At 49.0% G+C, this 20,325-nt stretch overlaps 1 protein-coding gene across 1 annotated transcript in view; it reads left to right on the top strand.

Annotated features, from left to right (window-relative positions):
- ELL (elongation factor for RNA polymerase II) overlaps positions 1–7,657 on the top strand; it is a 51,466-nt gene extending 43,809 nt beyond the window's left edge. The window contains exons 11-12 of the mRNA XM_077331892.1: positions 778–822; positions 5,023–7,657. Of these exons, the coding sequence (XP_077188007.1) occupies positions 778–822; positions 5,023–5,139 (162 nt within the window). The 3' untranslated portion in view covers positions 5,140–7,657. The remainder of the gene's footprint in view (positions 1–777; positions 823–5,022) is intronic.
- The last annotated feature ends 12,668 nt before the right edge of the window (positions 7,658–20,325 follow it).

Here is a 20,325-nt window from a genome sequence, read left to right as displayed (position 1 = left end):
GCAGCAGCCCTAGAGGCGAGGGAAGGGAGCACACCAGCCGCTGGCCACAGGGCAGGAAAATTAGGCTGTGGTCAGAGGGCCTGGCACAAAGCCAGTGAAAGCCAGGGCCCAGTCCTGCATCCTTATCTCCCCCCAGTTAGGGCATGAGGGACGGGGGGTGGGGTGGGGGGAGAATGGCATTAGAAGCAGTTTGGGGCAGGAAACTGGGGTGTCAATATCTGCCTAAAGAAAGATTCCGGTGGGTCGCTATGTTGATCTGGAGCAGCAGAGTTGGGAGTCTTGTGGCATCTTGAAGGCCAACCAAGTTTCATGCAAGTTTTCATGCACATGCGCACTTCCTCCAGTAAACGTGGTCTGTTTGACTGTATTCACCTTCTGTTCACCTTGGATAAAACTATGTTGATCTTAAAGGTGCTCCTGGACTCCACTTTTGTTGGAGAATTTCCTTAGGGGGATAGTGGCTGTTTTACGATGGCCTCAGAGCCATATAAGGGTGAACAGCCCCATCGCTGAGCAATACTGAGCAGCTTTCTGAAAAAGCATGGAAGGTCTGAACTGTCATTTGGACTGAGCGATGGAAGAGCTACTTATGTTGCCCTAGTTTCCGTGGGAGGGATTGGGTGTGGGACAGGGCAGGAGGTTTAGGATCCTCCTGATCCCGCCCCCCCCCCACACACACACTTAAAGCTTAAAGGGAGGTCGTGTGCTGGACTTCAGACTTGTGTTTCTTCACGCTCAGAGCTCAACCTGACACAGGGCATGTCATTCCCCTTGCAGATCATCCGCGACCAAATCCTGCAGGAGTATTGGAAAATCAAAAAGGTGAGTTGGCTGGCCTTTGTGAGAGCAGCACAGCGAGCCTCCGCTTCACCATGCTTGTCCAGCAGGAAAATCCCAGCAGCCAAGGACATCTCAGGGGTTAGGGGTTGTGGAGGTGCTTCCCTTGCTAACCCGGCCATGCTTGAGATGTTCTCTGCTCCCTGACCTCTCTCCTCCTTTTGGCTTCCTGTTTCTACCCTGTGCCCGGTCCTTGGCAGGGTCCCCTCTTTCTGATGCCCTCCAACTAGGGTTACCACTGTCAGGGAGTTGGGGAGGGGGCAAGTTGGGAAACTCCAGGAGATTGGGGGGGATGCACCTCAGTAGTGTACAGTGCCAAAGAGTCCACCCTCCAGAGGAACTGACACTTGTAGTATGGGGATAAGCTGTAATATCAGGGGATCCCCATGCCCAATGTGGAGGCTGGTATCCTTGCCTCTGGCCTGCTCCACAGGGTTCCTTGTGTTTCCAGGATCCTGTTCCGTCACAGAAGCCTGCAGGTGGCTTTGTGGCTGGGATGGCTGCAGCAGCTCGGCCCGATGCCTCGCCACTTGAGGCTAGATGGGGGGCAACCTGAGAAAGGCTGTGGCTCCAAAATTGTGGAACTCCTCCCCAGGGAGGTTTGTCTGCCTCACTCTCTGCGTCTTCAGCCAGTGAAGATTTCATTGTTGGTCTGGTACGCCCACAGTGGCTGTTGTTGACTCTTCTGCTTAATTGTTTTAATTGTTTTCATCCATATGCATGTGCTGTAATGTTTTAATTATTTTATTCTTTACTGCTTTTGGGACCCTATGTTGGGTGGCGCATCAGCCAAAAATGCTTCTAATCAAAGAAATAATGTCCCTGGTATCTACCTTAATAGTCTCTGGTGAGATTGGAATATATAAACTCAGCCCTGCTGGACCAAGCCAGGGAAGGTGCATCCCGTCCATGTGAGATGGTGGCCCAGTGGTTCCTCTGGAGCAGCCAAAAAACAAACAAACATTATTCAGTCTTTGCAAAACCCCGGAAGTGATGTCAGCAGGCCACACCTCCCTGCCATGCCCCCAGAAGTCATATAATGAGAAATGACATCATCCAGACACTCCCACCATCATGCTCCAGCCTTGGGCAGTGGAGCAATGGATGCCCACCCGAGCCCTGTAGAGTAGGCTGCTGGGCAGTTTCTGGTGTGTGTGTGGGGGGGGGACACACACCCGAAACTGCCCAGCAGCCTACTCTACAGGGCTTGGGTGGGCATCCATTGCTCCATTGCCCCCTCCCACCCACCCCTCAATGCAGTTAAGCTTGAGAGTACTTAACTCTCTGAAGTCCAGTCACTACTATGTGTGATGAGCCTCAGCCAGCAAGGATTTTTATGACTGCCCCCCCCCCTTTCCATCCCCTCCAGGCCGAGGGGGGTGCAGCATATGATAATACAAAAAACTTTTTAAAATATATATTAAAAATTAACTCCCACCCAATCAGGGGTAACCCTTCCTTCTGAGGCTGGTCAGAAGGGTAACCACAGGATTTCACAAAACTCCTGCTGAAAAATCCTGCTCTGGAGGGCCAACAAAAGGACATAGCGGCCTGATATGAACCTCAGAAGAGCCTTGCTGGATCAGACCAAGGGTCCATCTAGTCCAGCCTCCTGTCTTACACAAAGACCAACCAGTTCCTCTGGAGAGCCAGCAACAGGGCAAAGAGGCTGAAGCCTTCACAATAACGAAAGAGCCCTGCTGGATCAGACCAGTTATCTGTCTTGTCCAGCCTCCTGCCTCACGCAATGGCCAACGAATTCCTCTGGAGGGGCAACAACAGGGGTATAAGAGGCTGAGGCCTTTCCCTGATGCTGCTTTTGGCCCTGGGATTCAGAGTTTGACTGCCTGTGAATTTGGAGATTCCTTTTCCTAACCATGGCTAGTAACCACTGATGCACCTCTCCTCCACAAATCTATCTAATCTCCTAAGGATGTCTATGCCTGTGGCCATCACTACATCCTCTGGCAGCGAATTCCACATTTTAATCACCCATTGAGTAAAGAAGAACTTCCTTCTGTCTGGCTTGAATCTCCCACCCCTCAACTTCATTGGTTGTCCCCAAATTTGAATATTTTTGGGAAAAGGAGATAAAGGTCTCTCTGTCTGCTGTTTACTCTTTGCTTAAGTTTATAAACCTTTATGACACCCCCTCCTCAGTTGTCTCTTTTCTAAATTGAGAAGTCCCAGACTCTGGGGTTTTTTTTGTTTAATTTCTTTATAAATGTACAGACTGCCCTCTCCGCCATAGCAGACTCTAGGCGGTGGACAGAAGTTCAGCCTCTCCTCCCTTAATCACCTTGGTTGCCCTTTTCTGTACTTCTTCCAGCTCTGCAGTGTCCTTTTGGAGAGAAAGTGGCCAGAACTTCACTCAGTATTCCAAATGGGGCTGTACCATAGATCTCTGCAGGGGCATTACAATATTGGCTGTTTTGTTCTGACCTCTTTCCTAATGATCTGCTGCATGGAGTTTGCCTTTATCTCTGCCAGGGCACACCGAGTCAACATTTTCATTGAGCTAATCACTACAACCCCATAGTCTCTTTTCCTCTCAGGCTCCATAAGTTGGGAAGCAGCTTAAAACAGGAAAATTTTTGCTCCATTGTGGATCAGCTTATGCCAGCCTTCCTCTACTTTTTTTACCATTGAGAAACCCCTGAAGTGTTCTTCAGGCTTCGAGAAACCCCAGAAGAGGCGCAATTGTGAGGAACATGGTTGGGAAGCAGAGCTGTGGACACGCCCACCCAGGGCCCCTCCCCTTAACACCCCCCTCCAAGCCCATTAGCCATTGGGAGGTCAACATGACTATATATGGTCCCACCCGTTCAGGAAACCCTTCCAGGGCTTCACAGAACCCTCATTGAGAAAGACCGGATCACGCCCTTCTACACTGAATTTCATTTGCCACACTGTTGTCCACACACACAATTTGTGGAGATCCTCCTAGAGCTCTTTGCCTTCCAGCTTGGTTTTCACCATCCTGAATAATGCGATATCCTCTGCAAAGCTTGGCTACAGCCCTGCTCACCTTGCCTTCCAGATCATTTAATGAACAAATTAAGTAACACTGGTCCCAGTACTGATCCATGTGGGACAGCCCTGCGCATTTCTTTGCGAAAACCATTGTTTTATTCCTGCTTTTTCGTTTCCTGCCCTGGAAGCGCATTTTAATCCTTAAAGAGGACCTGTCCTGTTATCCCGTGAGTGCTAGGTTTACTTAGGAGTCTTTGGTGAGCTACAGGGTCAAAAGCCTCCTGCAAGTCCAGGTATATAATGTCTGCTGGGTCACCATGGTCTGCATGCTTGTTCACTCTCGGAGAATTCTGAAAGGACTTCCCTTCGCAGAAGCCATGCCGATTTCCCCTCTGCAGGCTTTCTCTAACCGTTCTATCATTGATTACTGCTTCTGCTCCTGCGTCTGGGACAAGCATTAGGCCGACAGGCCTGTAATTTCCGGACTCCCTTCTGGGACCCCCTTTTAAAAAGGACGTAACATTTGCTACTCTTAGAGACAAGATCAACAGTCTCAAATTTGAGTTCCTTTAAGACAGGGATGGCCAAAGTGTGGCTCTCCAGATGTCCATGGACTACAATTCCTATGAGCTGCCAAGGGGCTTATGGGAATTGTAGTCCATGGACATCTGGGGAGCCACAGTTTGGCTACCCCTGCCTTAAGAGTTCATGCTCTTACCTGAATGGCTGAGACTAGCCCAATTTTGGAATGCCAAGCAGGGCTGGATGGGAGACCATCAAGGAATTCCAGGAAATGGTAAAACACTTCTCAGCCTTGAGAGTGACAGTAAGTCAAACTGCAGCTTGATGGCACAACCCCCCCCCCCCACACACACACACACAAAGAACTCTTGGGTGTATGCTGTCACAACCTGGAGACTTAAACTTTTCCCAGTAGGTCTCTAGAATTTCCATTTCTCTGACTCCCCCTCTGAACTGGATGCTTTACCGGAGTGAACACAGATGCATAGAATTCATTTATCTTCTCTGCCCATCTCACTTTAGCAATCCTTTTTATTCCTTGGTCCTCCCCAAGGCAGGTTTCCTGCTCTAAATATATTCAAAGAAAGGTTTGTTTTTTTTCTTGATAAGTTTGGCAACCTGCTTCTCTCTCTTTTCATGTGCCTCAGTCATGTTTGTCCCTTTTAAAAACAAAACCGTCTCTCCTTGCAGACAAACCCAAATTACAGCCAGGAGAAGAACCGCTGCGAATACCTTCACAACAAACTAGCCCACATTAAAAAACTGATAGCAGACTACGACCAACAGCAGTTCCACTCTTGGCACTGATGCGCAAGGGCTGCGGGAGAAGGGCCCGGTGGACATGATCCTGTGAACTATTTCCAGAAGGAGAGAGGAAAGGATCGGGATCCTTACTGATGAGGAGAGCTCGGCTTTCAGAGCCCAAGGAGGACATGCCCCCACCCCCTGGACTCCTGTCCTTCTGCTGTAGGAACCGGCCTGCAAGAAGTCTCCACGCCTGGGGACACTCTCTCTCCATCTCTCTCTCTCTCTCTCTCTCTCTCTCTCTCTCTCCAACCCCAGATATTAAAACAAAAATTAAAGGAAGGCAAGGCTGCTTATCTTTTAATGCCAGCCAGTGACTCAGGAGGGGGAAGGAATGGTACTGCGGGAATTTGAATGACCTCACGGGTTCAGGTTCCGAGTTGGAATTCAGAGGTGTTCGGGCCCCCCCCCCTCCCCAATGACCAGTCGGTTACAGAGCTGACGGCGCCTGAAGGCAAAAGCCGTGGGGGTGACCCACTCTTCTTTTCTGGAAGTGGGGATGTGCCCGCCGCTTGGGCCCGCATCACAAGCCTGTGCGTACGCTGTCCATTAAATGGTTGCTTAACTCAAAGCTCTCTCCTTGTGTTGTAATTTGCTCAGTTCCCCGCCCCCACAAGGCCACCATGTCCCACCGTTGAGGGCCCTGCTGTGACCCCATCTTTCTAGGACAGGATGCCTGGCATTGCGTGTCCCCTTAGAGCACCAATAATTGCTGGGAGGAGGGGGGGGGGCTCTATTCTGGCACATTCTGGTCATTCCGTACACAGCAGCCAGCTTTTAATTACCAACACAAACTGGTTCCCCTGTTTCTGTGGGAGAGAGCGACCAGCTGCCAGACCTTAACCACTTCCTCCAAATTCCCTCCAATCCCAAATTTGGAGGTGTCAGTAAGTGGATTTGGGGGTAGGGCGGGTGTGAGCTGTCTTTCCAGTAAATTTCCCAAAGAAACAGCCTACGATCAAAGCATGTTCTCCCCCTCTGGGGGGGGTGTGATGTTGGAACCCCTGTGTGGAGCATCTCTAGCCGGTTTGTCTCCCCCCTCAGTTACCAGCTCAGCCCAGACTATTTCCACTTGGAGAAGATCAGCTTCTGGCCTTATTCCAGTGGGGAACCACCCAGCAGTCTCTCCTGAGGCCTGGGCAGCCTCTGTGTGGCTCCCCAACCACAGGGCCCTCCTGATGGAGGCTGACCCACTGCCTGGGCTAAGTCTTGACACCCACTGGGGAAAGGTCTTGTCTGCTGCAGCTCTCCTTGCTGTTTCTGTGGCAGGTGGGTGTGGGGGTGAGCTTAGAGCAGTGGGCAGCAGATGTGAAAATACTGGGGCGGGGGGTGGGATACCCCAGAAAAGGCATTTGTTGCCACAATGAGTGTTCAAGTAGGTATTTGGAGATGGGGGAAGCCTCTGTTTTTGTAGTTGTGGGACGGAGAGGACAAGGTGGAGGGTGGGGTTAAGGGCAGGCATTTTCAAGAGGGAAATCCACCCCTCCAAAGGGATGCCCCTTCAAGACCTTCCCTGGAGACCAGAGAGTGGCTTTTTTCAGGGATGCTGCAGAGGTGAAAGTTTGGCATGGAGTGTGTGAGTGCAGCCAAGAATGTCCTGGGAAAAAACTGCACCCCCCCCCTTTTAATCTGTGAGCAAATTTGCATCTGTACGGGGAACAGTCTTGTCCTCTTCGCAACAGCATCTCGGGCCATCCCAATCTGTAGGAAGGGGTGATGGTTTTTATCAGGACTTCTCCTCACCCCTTAGGGAGGTTTCTTTTATTTACTATGAACAGATGACCAAGATAATGCTGTATAAAATACCCAGCAAAATGCTTCTCAGAAACCAGCAGCAAAAAAAATAAAAAAAAATTGGGGTGGGGGTGAGGTCCCTGGGAAAGAAGAGGAGGCCCCCTCTGCCATATCATAATACTTGGGAAAATTGCCCAGGGGGGATGGCATATCTGAATATTTTTGGAGGGAAATTATTAAAGAGATGGATCTCAATACTTTATACAATTTAACCTGCTATATATATATATTTTTGCAGATGAGAGTTGGATACAAAGATGTATTGTGTACATTACACAAGTGCGCGTGTTTTTGTGTGTGTGTGTATATATACAAAATAAATATATTCTGGAGTTTTCTAGAATTTGGAATAGAAAGATATTTAAGTGACTGTCCAAAAAGGAGGGGGAAAACTGTGACATTTGCTGTTTTCATTCATGTGTTAAAAGGAGCAGAGTTGCTTTTTGGGGGGTGGGAAGCCTTTTGGTTTTTTATTTGTCCTTTTCAGCAATTTGCAGCACTCAAGGCAAAAACTTGTGCTTTCCTGGGGAGGGGGAAGGGGTGGAAGTCCATTAATAAATTGACTGAATATGCTTTAACTTAAAAGCGTGTTCCTTTTCTAATCGAAAGACAGAACTATTCCTTGAGCCATGGAGTTTTGTTTACAAAAACAGTTTTTAAAAAAAGCTTTTCACTCTGCCAAACTGCTAGCATTTATGAACGGCATAAATAAATTCTTCTCAGCTTTCCTATTTTTTTTTCTTTAAAAGCTCATGTCTGTTATCTCTTTTTGTACACGGGGGGGGGGGTGTCCAACATTGAATGCTGATGGGGGGGGCGCGATGTATAATAAAGTTCATTGTATTGGACATACTAAACATTGTGTGCGCTTTTTCACTGTGCTCCTTGCCACCCCTCAATTTAGACATTTTTGGCTGTCCTTACAGCAACCTGCAAGGTCCAGCCAGTGTTATCATTCCCAGACTGCAAACAGAGTGCTTGAGCCGTCTAGAGCAGGAGTCCCCTGGCTTATGGGGCCTGCAGAGCCCTTTCCTGGTGTTGGAGCAGCCAAGGTCTACTGGGCAGCAGTTCAGCAGAAAGATGACAAGGACATCTTGCGGGGGCAGTGAAGGGGGACAGCTACCGAGCTTCGCAAGGTTAGGGACCTCTTCCTGTTTCTCTTGACTGGCTTGTTAAGGTTTTCCAGGTTCTTCAGAGACCTGTTGACTTTCTCCAGCCTAGGTTAGACAGACAGGCTGATATGTGATCTTTCCTGCAAAGTTGGTTCCCTTCTTTAATAAACCGGTTTTATTCTAAAGTGGCTTGCGCTCTGCTTTTCTGCGTATTTGGGCTACCCAAGTACATTGAGAAAATCAGTTAGCAAGGCCTCAGGTTGATGACCAAAGCCCCTCCTCAGGTTATCTGGGGTGGATGGCTGTGGGAAATGGGGGGGGGGCTTACCTTGCCAAACTTTGTTCAGGTTGCTTTTAATGTCCTGTCGGGATTGTTATTTATGGGAGTCGATGGGGTTTTATATGTTTTATGGGGATTTTATAAAGTAACCTGCCAAGGGTTTCTAGAAGAGTGGCAGGCTCAAAATATAATAATAATTGGAGATCTGATTTGCTATGTGGTATTTTTAAAAAATGCTGCTTTGGCAGCAGCTCCCAACCCGGCCTCTTGTGCTAGCCCCTCCGTGGCAGCCAGTTTGTGGCTGGTTTTGCCAAGTGCATGAGCCCTTCTGTGGCTCTGACTACTGTGCTGTGTCTGAATTCCAAAAATGCCCACACGCTCAAAAGGGAACCCCAGTCTAGAAAGACCACAATTAGGGCTGCGAGCTCTGGGTTGGGAAATACCTGGAGACTGGGGATAGAGCCAGGAGTGGGGCAGGATTTGGGGTAGAGAGGGACCTCAGAATATAATGCTAAGGAGTCTACCCTCCAAAGCAGCCCTTTTGTCCAGGGGAACTGATCTCTTTAGTCTGGAGACGAGCTCTAATTCCAGGGGGTCCCCAAGCCCCACCTGGGGACTGGCATCCATAAGGGAAGATTTGAACTTGGTTCCTCGGATTTGTGCCTCAAAGCTTGTTATATAAATATTTTGCAGGAGGGGCACTACGATTTGCATAGCACTTGGCGTGGAAGTTTGATGTTTTCCTCTTGACATTTATATAAATACAAAAATGGGGAGGAAGGGAGATTCAAGAGAGCTGAGAAGAGCATTTCCTATGATGATGGGACAAGGGACAAGAGAACCACAGGTGTTCCCTGTCTTGCTAGGTAGGTGCAAGGTCTCCTTGTGAGTTGGTGGCAGTGACAAGGTGCAATGCTGCACCTTGAGTTAAAATGAGGTAGGCACTGCACCTGGGGTTGCACTCTAAGGTGGGCTGCGTTGATGCTACAATCTCTAGAAGTTCAGGATACAAAAGTTAGCATTTGAAGAGTTAATTAAAAACAAAACAGGCCTAGGCCCTCCTAACCACCAAGTGGTGTGGGGAAAGAGCTGGGCTGGTGCCCACAGCCGTCTCCAAAGGAAGCAGGAGTGCAGGAGAGGAACAGATGCGTCAGCCGGGCCTTACCCAGTGACTTGAGTCAATTTATGCAGAACTACAATAGATTGCTTAACATTGCTTAGATATATGGCTTGAAAGACGGATTAGAACAGGGGTAGTCAAACTGCGGCCCTCCAGATGTCCATGGACTACAATTCCCAGGAGCCCCTGCCAGCATTCGCTGGCAGGGGCTTCTGGGAATTGTAGTCCATGGACATCTGGAGGGCCGCAGTTTGACTACCCCTGGATTAGAAAGACCAAGGTGCCTTAATTGTATATCATGGTCACTCGAACCTCCAGCACCAAGGGGTTGCTGTGGCTTTCATATCCTGCTTGGGGATTTTTCTTCTCGTCAGGCTGGCTGCTAGTAAATGAGATACTGAAATTCATGGACTGGTCTTTCTTATGGGAACTTTCTGGATTATTGTATGTCATAGCTTGGGAGGGAGGCTGCATTGTGTTCTAATTCTTATCATCCTGGTTCTATAGTACTTTTGATTTTTTACAGTGTCTTATTGTTGTAATTATAGTGGTTATAATCTGCCTCGACTCCTAGTGAGAAAGGCAGGGGTGTAAATCAGTAGAGAAATACTGTTGGCTTTTAACTTTGAGAGCTCTGTGGGCAGGAGCAGTCTACCTGTGCCTCATAGATGCTGGCTGTCCCCATCAGTCCGGCCCATCTTTATGGCCATTCCAATGGGGGCTGGAAAAAAAAAACACATTTGCAGTTGCGTTGTTGTTGCACCCCATCTCTGCCCGACCCAAACGGTGACCGGGGCAGAGTCTGCACTTTCTTTATTCCATTGTCAATCCTGTTGAATTCAGATCGCTTTGAACTCGGGTCTTCCTCTCCCCCCCCCCCCCATTGAAACAGGAAAGTCTTCTGCACGTGGTTAGGGAGGCTCAGAAGGGGGGGGGAGCCAAGCCTCTTTCTTTTTTTGAAGGAGTGGGGGACAGGATCAAAAAAGGCAGAGGAGGGAGGAAAAATCCAGGACCGACAGAAGTTGAGAGAAATTAGGGGCTTCTCCTTTAAGGCAAGTGTGTCACATGACCAGGTGTAGCCTATCAGAGGTTCTCTACCACCAATCCGGATATTGAGGATTAAAAGCACTCCAAGATATCGCACAATAAAGGTAGGGTCACTCCGGATCAATCCTTCTTGCTGCAGAAGGAAAATTTAAATCGTCCCAAATCCAAACGGAAATCGCATTCTGTGTAGAGGGCAGGGACTGAATCGATCTGGGGTTGGAATAAAAGCTCCGTGCAGTTTACACCCAAGCTCTCCTGGTTCCTGGAGCACTGCAACTGGCAGGAGCACCCCGTCAGCTGGAGAGGCCGAGCACTGGGGCTAGCCAAGCTGGAATTTTCCGTCTGTTACAGGCAGTGACTCCCACAGAGGAACTGCTGTGCCAAACTGAACAATGTATGGAATGCAAATGCCCAGGCGGGACACTATGTGTCTTTGGCATCTGTCTGTTGCAACCCGGTGGTTCCCTTGGGAGCCCCCTCCGCACAGGCACACGTGCCGGTATTCTGCAGTGGGTCCTGAAAAATCCCATTGCCATTCTTCGTGTTTCCTATAAGGCAGGGTGTGTTGTGGGGAGGGGGAACGATGACTGAAGCAGGTGGTCTCCCACCGCCACAGGCCTAGCCTCCCTGTTGCATGCATGCAGGAGGTATGTGTGTTTCCTGGGCTATGTGTCCACGAGAGGCGGTGTGCTGCAGGAGGTCAGTATGATGGACTCTAGTCTGGAGAATGGAGTTCGATGTCTCACTCCTCTGCATGAAGCATGCTGCTGGGTGGCCTTTGGCCAGTCACAGTTCCGTCAGAGCTCCCTCATCCTCACTGGCCTCACAAAGTGCCTGCTGTGGGGAGTCGCAAGAAAGGGGATCGGAACTTCTTGGAGATTCCTTTGGGTCATGAAAAGCCCAGTACAGCTTCATCCTTGTTCCCCAGCCATCTGCCCACCCTCCGCGGGATCACTGCGGCGTCAGCTGCATAGTAGGCCAGTTAATAACCCACAGAGGTCCCTCTTGCCTTCAGCCTGTGCACCCAGAAGGGCAGGGAGTAGGGCTCCCTTTGGATTGCAGGTAACCCTTGAGCAAAAGAAGCAGCTGGACCATGGATGAAACCGCGCTGCAGAGGCTTGTTCCGCATGTTCACAGTTGCCAGGCAAACCTCTCCGCTTTTTTTCTGCCCCGCAAGAGACACGTTGCTCCAAGGTAGCAGCTCCTCGCTGGGGAAGGCCTCTTTGAGGAAAAACTGCTGACCACAGGCCACCCCCCCTCCCCCAAGGTCTATCAGTATTGCCCTCCCAGACTGGCAGCAGCTCCCCTCAGGAAATTAAGGGGAGGTCATTCCCTTCAGTGCCGCCCAGTTGTTTTAACAGGAGATGCCAGGGAATGTCCTTTTGAGCGCCACAGTTACGGTCCTATCTAGGGCAGGCCTCACTTGTGGGAGGGAGTCCTCCAGTGCATGCCGGTGTCCGGAAGCCGGAAACAGCAGATCTGTGGCTGCAGCATGGGGAAGGAGTGAAGAGAGGGGGAAGAACTCAGCAGCAGACTGACCTGGCCACTGCATCCTGCTAAAAGCAGGGGCTGCACACAGTGCAGCTGCAGGCCAGGTGACCCCTGCTGTGACCAAAGAAACCCCTTCCTATGACACAATGGTCGCAATTCCGTCGTCTCGGCCCGCAATGGTGGGCTTCCCTGGCATCCTAGAAGCTTTTTTCTCCTCGACCCAGGGCTTGCCTGAGGCTTTCTTACAACAGTTCCCGGCGGGCCACACAAAAGAAGACCCCTTCTTGGTGTCGGGATGGGGAAAGAGGTCTCTTGGTTCAGGGTGTGTCCTGTCCTCTGGCAGTGCTGGCCGAGGGAAGCAGCAGGGTGGCGGAGAAGCCAGGGAGGGCGTTAGCTTTAGGGGCCAGCCCAATCAGGCCGGAATTGAGTCCGGACCGTTTTCATGGAGCCCAACAAGCTCTACCCACAGGCTCAGAAATATATAAGGGAACCATGGATAAGGATAAGAATATATTCAACAGGTAAACTGGCAGCTCCCAGTCGTTAATTAGTATTTATACAGAGCGGAATTATTCTTGGTCTTCAGATAGTCAACCTGTGTTCTGTTACTTCAGACCAATGCAGTGACCCCCCCCCCACAAGCCCCCAAATCTCTGCAGTGAAGCTGATGGGCAGCAACATTCCGAATGGACAAAATGCTTCTTCACTCGGTCCATCAAACTAGGGAAAGGGGGAGGGAGCAACAGAACAATGTTTGAGTTCAGGGGCACCAGGAAGCCTAAAAAAGTGGAATTCTGGGTATAAGCTTCATGTGCACGCGCTGCTTCTACCCATAATAAAATTTGGTTGGTCTTAAAGATGCCCCTAAAAGCCTCTTGTGGCGCAGAGTGATAAGGCAGCAGACATGCAGTCTGAAAGCTCTGACCATGAGGCTGGGAGTTCGATCCCAGCAGCCGGCTCAAGGTTGACTCAGCCTTCCATCCTTCCAAGGTCGGTAAAATGAGAACCCAGCTTGCTGGGGGGTAAACGGTAATGACTGGGGAAGGCACTGGCAAACCACCCCGTATTGAGTCTGCCATGAAAACGCTAGAGGGCATCACCCCAAGGGTCAGACATGACCTGGTGCTTGCACAGGGGATACCTTTACCTTTAAAGATGTCCCTGGACTCAAACTTTGTTCGAGTGCTTCAGTCCAACACAGCCAGCCACCTGAAAGTGTCTGCTAAGCAAGGCTTTGAAAAAAAATAATGGGTCGGAAGCTGTCAGTGTCATAAACCCTTTTGGTCCCTAAATCCCACTCCCTAATTTTTGGGAGTCCAATTCAAGTTTTCCTGACAACCTTGAAAGGCCAACACAGCCTGGGACCCACATCTCCAAAGACTGCCATTCTGCTCGTCCCCCATTTGAGGGAAAAGTAATCAGGGCTTTTTCTGTGCTCCAACCTGGAGAACAGACCCTTCTTATTTGCCAGGGCTTTTAATGGAGCATAAACTGCAGTGTGTGTGTATTTCATTTTTTTAATTTATAGCCTGCCACTCCCAAACTGGCTTGTGGTGAGTTACACAGTTAAAAACCCCACAATAAACCCCCAATAAAATAATAACAACCCACTCCAGCAGCAAAACTAACCTCCCCCCCTTCTCTGCAACTTCCCAGTACCCCAGGCCTCAGGGGGCAGATGATAGAGGGGTAGGGGGGTAGGCAGATGTTCTAGCCAATTGAGGGTGGGGGTAGATCTCATTGCCCTGGTAGAAGAGCTCTGCCTTGCAGGCCCTGGGGAACTGGGAAAGCTCCGACAGGGCCCTCAGCTCTCCCGGGAGCTTGTTCCACCAGGTTGATGGTTTGCAATGCTTTTAACTTAGATTCAGGTGGGTAGCTTGTGTTGGTCTGAAGTAGGAGAACAAAGTTTTAAGGCCAATGGCCCCTTTAAGACCAACAAAGTTTTATTTAAGGTGTAAGCTTTCATGGGCACACACAAACTTCATAATGTTTTTAACTGTGACTTGGAAGCTACCTTGAGCCGCAAGGAACAGCAGGTTATATCTGTTTAACTAAAGAGAATTAACTCGCCTGAGTTTGGGGCCAGAGTGTCCAGGGGAAAGCCCTGCTTCAAAACACTGATCTGATAGTGCCAGTGGAAACTGATCTGCTCCTGTGACCCCCCTGAGGGCTAGAAGCTTGTCTTGGGAAAGTGAGATTCTTGAAATTTTTGAGATTCTTGAAATTTTTGAAGGAAGGGTTGCTTTCTTCAAGCATGCCAGTAAACAAGGTAGCATTAACCAATCTGGGCTGCTCCTATTTCTCCTAACCAATTGTGTGGGGGAGGGCAGAGGTTGGGGGGTTTAGAGAAATTCAAAGCCAGGGTCTGTTGGCTGCCTGAGCAGCGGCATTGGTGCAAATTTATTCTTTGAACAAAAAAACCCATCAAATCCTTTAGTACCTACCTATTAGGTAAACTAGAGGGGGGTTGCAAGAGAGAGAAAGAGAATCCAGGGTGAGGAGGTGTATATGTTAAAAGTGCTTCCAGCTTATGACAACCTTAAGGATGAGCAGGAAAAGTGTGAGTCCAGGGGCACCTTTGACACCAACAATGTGTTATTCTGGGCATGAGCTTTTATGTGTGCGCACTTCTACCTGGAATAAAACTATGTTGGTCTCAAAGGTGCCCCTGGACTCATGCTTCATTCCACTGCTTCAGACCAATCCAGCTGCCCACCTGGCCCCCTGCGAAGGAACGTCCTCTGGCCCCGGCCTTGGCAGGGCTCCGGCCCTTAGGGCTCCTTGGCTGTCTCCTGCTGCCTTCTAGCTTTTTCCAGGAACCCCTCGGCTCCTCATTGTGTGATCAAAGTACAAGTGCCCCAGTGGAGTCACGTCCCAGCTGCCAAGGAGATCTCGGGAATGAGTGGATCAAGAACCCACTTTCTGCATCCATAAAACTCTCCTCTGGCACCACATTTCAAAGGAACCCCCTTTCTCCCAGCCCTTCTTCCCATGTGTGGACAGGGCCCTTTAAATGCCCTTCACTGCCAGAAAAAGTCGCTGGAGCTATTTGAACTCTCCACCCCCCCTGCCTGCCTCCTGGCTCTGAGCCAACAAGTCAGCCAAGGCCATTGTTGATGGTCCAGTGGAAATCTACCCACTTGGCCCTGCCCCACCTGGCCCAGCAATGCCTTGAATAGGCTGGACAAAAAGCAGTTACTTTTATGGCTCAGGACTTGGTGAGAGTTGGGAATTCTAGTGGGAAGGCTTGTCCTGTTCTGTATCCAAACTGTCTGTGAAGCTTTGTGATGGATTTGGGGGAGGGCTGGCGTGAGGCGGAAGGACCTTGGGGAAGAAGTGGTTCCCAGCCCCTTGAAGAGAGAAAGTTGCATTTTGTTTTCTTTCTTCCCCAGAACCTGGAGCTGGAGAAGCCAAAACAATGGGGGGGGGGGAGAACAATACATGCCTTTCAAAGACTATTTTCTAGCCGAACAAATTTAGAGTCCAGTGGCACCTTTCTGACCAAGAAGGTTTTATGCATTTATTTATTGGTCTTAAAGCTAAATTTGTTCTGCTGCTTCAGATGGCGACCCACTTGAGTCTGTTTTCAAGTTGAACAAAGTCCACTGCCACCTTTAAGGCCAATTAAGATATACTAGTAGAAAAGCCCGTTGCTTGATGTAATACAACGGGGGCTAGCTCATGGTGTGGTGTGGGCTTTGTGCTTCACTTGGAAGCTGGAGGTCTCTCTGTGCACAGTAGTCTTGACCCTAGTCAGGTTTGTGCACACCTAGGAAGTGTGGAATTCCAGAACATGAACCCACCTATCTGGCAACCTTCTCTCTGCAATGTTTTCTTGACCTGAAATAGGCCAGGAGCACTATGTGGCTGGTAAGGTGGCTGTGGAGGCATTATACCCTTCTGAGGCCCACTTTCAGACTTCAAGGAATATTTCCAAACCAGGAGTAGCCAACCTCCAGGTGGGGCCTGAAGATCTCCTGGAATTACTGCTCATCTTCAGACTATAAAGATCACCTTTTCATGCAGAAACGGCTGCTTTTTTTGGGGTGGTGGTGGTTAGAATCATAGAATCATAGAGTTGGAAGGGATCTCATGGGTCATCTAGTCCAAGCCCCTGCAATATGTAGGACACTCACATCCCAATTGCTCACCTACTATAACCTGCCACTCCATTGCCTTCACAGAATCAGCCTCTCCGTCAGATGGCTATCTAGACTCTATTTAAAAATTTCCAAAGATGGAGAACCCACCACCTCCCGAGGAAGCCTGTTCAACTGAGAAACCGCTCTGTCAGGAACATTTTCTGAATGATTAGATGGAATTTCTTTTGAATTAATTTCATCCCATTGGTTCTGGTCTGTCCCTCTGGGGCAAGAGAGAACAACTATGCTCCATCCTCCATATGGCACCCTTTTAAATACTTGAAGATGGTTATCAGATCCCCTCTCAGTCATCTCCTCTCCAGGCTAAACAGACCAAGCTCCCCCAACCTTTCTTCATATGTCTTGGTCTCCAAACCCTTCTCCATCTTTGTTGCTCTCCTCTGGACACATTCCAGTTTGTCAACATCCCTCTTCAATTGGGGTGCCCAAAACTGAACAGAGTATTCCAAGTGAGGCCGAACCAGAGCAGAGTAAAGCGGTACCATAAGCTCCCGTGATCTGGACACGATACTCCATTTGACACAGCACAAAATCCCATTTGCCTTTTTAGCCACTGAGTCACACTGCTGACTCATGTTCAGTGTATGGTCTACTAAGACTCCTAGTCTTTTTAACACATGCTACTGCCAAGACAAGTCTCCCCCATCTTTTATTGGTGTATTTGGTTATTCCTACCTAAATGCAGAACTTTACATTTGTCCCTATTGAACTTCATTTTATTCAGTTTAGCCCTCTTCTTGACCCTACCAAGATCATAGAATCATCCTGTATTCTGTTGCTGTCTTGAGAAATCCGTGCTGAGTCTTAGAAATCACAGCTCTCTATTCCAGCTGCTCAAGGACCGAGTGTTTGATCATTTGTTCCAAAATGTTGCCAGCTACAGATGTCAAGCTGACGGGTTGATAATTACCCGGATCCTCCTTTTTCCCTTTCTTGAAGATGGGGACAACATTTGCCTGCCTCCAATCGTCTGGCTCCTCACCTGTTCTCCAAGAAGTGTCAAAAATAATGGACAGAGGTTCAGAGATGACATCTACAAGTTCTTTTAGTACCCTTGGATGCAATTCATCTGGCCCAGAAGACTTTAGAATCATAGAATCATAGAGTTGGAAGGGGCCATACAGGCCATCTAGTCCAACCCCCTGCTCTGCGCAGGATAAGCCCAAAGCATCCTAAAGCATCCAAGAAAAGTGTGTATCCAACCTTTGCTTGAAGACTGCCAGTGAGGGGGAGCTCACCACCTCCTTAGGCAGCCTATTCCATTGCTGAACTACTCTGTGAAATTTTTTTCCTGATATCTAGCCTATATCGTTGTACTTGAAGTTTAAACCCATTACTGCGTGTCCTCTCCTCTGCAGCCAACAGAAACAGCATCCTGCCCTCCTCCAAGTGACAACCTTTCAAATACTTAAAGAGGGCTATCATGTCCCCTCTCATCCTCCTTTTCTCCAGGCTGAACATTCCCAAGTCCCTCAACCTATCTTCATAGGGCTTGGTCCCTTGGCCCCAGATCATCTTCGTCGCTCTCCTCTGTACCCTTTCAATTTTATCTATGTCCTTCTTGAAGTGAGGTCTCCAGAACTGCACACAGTACTCCGGGTGTGGTCTGACCAGTGCCATATACAATGGGACTGTGACATCTTGTGATTTTGATGTGATGATTTTGATGTGATAATAAAGTAATCCTTTGTTTCATTTAAAGAAACTACAGTAGGTGTTTGTGGACTGCCCCACAGTGATCTTGGGCCACCATTATATGTTATATTCTTAGAGTCTAGAGTTTAATAGAGTCTAGATAGCCATATATATTGTTATTTATTTATTTATTTATTATTAGATTTTGAAAAAACATCATAATATCAGGCAGGATTCAAATATCATATTCACGCCATAGCTTCTGTAACGCCAGTTATGCTTTCCCTGAATGCACTCTTTGTTGTCTGTTTTTAAAAACAAAAATAATTAGCAATATTGAACATTGTGGCAATCTATGCCCCCCCCAAACAAAACAGCCCCCAGAGTCATCCAGTGTGGAAAAGATCTATGGGTAGTGACCAATCTCTGGATAGTAGGATAACAAACTGATTCTGCTATTATTATTCTGCTAATTTTTTATTTTTTAATTGTTTAATGTTAAAATTAAACATTATTATATCGATTTTAACTTATTGTTAATTCTTGATTGTATTATGTACAACCCCCTCAGCTAGTTTGGGGAGGGCAGTATAGAAAAAATTAATAATAATAAAGTAATCCTTTATATCAGGGGTAGTCAAACTGCGGCCCTCCAGATGACCATGGGCTACAATTCCCATGAGCCCCTGCCAGTGAATGCTGGCAGGGGCTCATGGGAATTGTAGTCCATGGACATCTGGAGGGCCGCAGTTTGACTACCCCTGCTTTATATACTAGACACAGTGAGGTTGCTGGTCATTTGCAGACCGGGGAGAGCACCTAGCCCAAAAGAGAAGCTCCGCTCATATAGAATCATAGAATCATGGAGTCGGAAGGGACTTCCAGAGTCCTCAATCCAACTTCCTGCAGAATGTAGGAAATTCACAACTACCTGCCCGCCTCCAGTGACTCCAGTTCCATGTCCAGACGGTGCCCCCCTCCCCCAAAACCGGAATTCCTCGGCAGTCCGGCCTGGAGGAAATTCACCTCCTGACCCCAAAGTGGCGATTGGCATTTCCCTGGGCATGGAAGAAAGGGCCACAAGAGCCAAGCATGGACACAATCCCTTCAGCTCCCTCACTTACAATCTGCCTAATTTCATAAAACCAACATTTCTGTCAGATGACATCTAGCCTCTGCTTTAAAAACTTCCAAAGGAAGAGAACCCACCAGCTCCCGAGGAAGCTGTTCCACTGAGAACCATCAGGAACTTCTTCTGGATGTTAAGCTGAAAATGCTTTTGAATTGATGGGGATGGGGAAGAAATGGAGATAGTGACAGATTTTATTTTCCTGGGCTCCAAGATCACTGCAGATGGGGACTGCAGCAAAGAAATTAAAAGACGCTTGCTCCTGGGAAGGAAAGCTATGGCAAATCTAGACAGCATCCTAAAAAGCAGAGACATCACCCTGCCAACAAAAGTGCATCTAGTCAAGGCTATGGTATTCCCAGTTGCAATGTATGGCTGCGAAAGTTGGACCATAAGGAAGGCTGAACGTCAAAGAATTGAGGCTTTTGAACTGTGGTGCTGGAGAAGGCTCTTGCGAGTCCCTTGGACTGCAAGGTGAACAAACCGGTCAGTCCTAGAGGAGATCAGCCTTGACTGCTCCTTAGAAGGCCAGATCCTGTAGATGAAACTCCAATACTTTGGCCACCTCATGAGAAGGAAGGACTCCCTGGAGAAGAGCCTAATGCTGGGAGCGATCGAGGGCAAAAGAAGAAGGGGACGACAGAGAATGAGGTGGCTGGATGGAGTCACTGAAGCAGTAGGTGCAAACTTAAATGGACTCCGGGGAATGGTAGAGGACAGGAAGGCCTGGAGGATCATTATCCATGGGGTCGCGATGGGTCGGACACGACTTCGCACATAACAACAACAACATTGTATGACCTTTTAGTCATCTCCTCTCCAGGCTAAACAGACCAAGCTCCCTCAACCTTTCCTCATACGGTGCCCCAAACTGAGGCACCACCTTTGCAAGCAGGCGAGGGGCCCATCTTTCCTGGGCACAGATCCCTCCTGGCAGGAGATTCCATCCCAGCTATTTTTAGCATGTAAAATCAGATTATGGGATCAGGCCAAATCTTCAGATTTTCGCCTCTGGCTCCTTTTCCCCACCTGGCCTCCAAGAAGCCCTTCCACAAGGCTCTGAGGCACCCTAACTGGTGCCCACAGCATGGTCCTCGGCTGTTGGGGGGAGGTAGGGGGAGAGGGAAGGGGGAGGGCAGGGGGACCTGAAGAGCAGACGCTGAGTCGGAAAGGGGTGACCAAGGCATGCAGAGCCCCAGTGAAGCAGGGTCTTCTGAGGACAAGGACGCTAGGGCCTGGACACGGTCAGAGATACTGCAGTGCATTGTGGGGTGGGGCCGGGGGAGCCACCTGGGAGACCTGCATTCTGGACAGTTCTGGGTGGGCGCCAGGTGTGGTCTCTTGGGGGGGGGGGCTGTTTTTTCACACCAGGCCTTTTCCTGGCCATTTTGTTTGGCAGAGGAGTGTTGCCAGTACGG

The sequence above is a fragment of the Paroedura picta genome, chromosome 4 (genome assembly GCF_049243985.1).
Source record: "Paroedura picta isolate Pp20150507F chromosome 4, Ppicta_v3.0, whole genome shotgun sequence".
NCBI lineage: Eukaryota > Metazoa > Chordata > Lepidosauria > Squamata > Gekkonidae > Paroedura > Paroedura picta.
The sequence above is the reverse complement of the archived record's forward strand: the minus strand, read 5'-3'. Positions and strand labels throughout refer to the sequence as shown.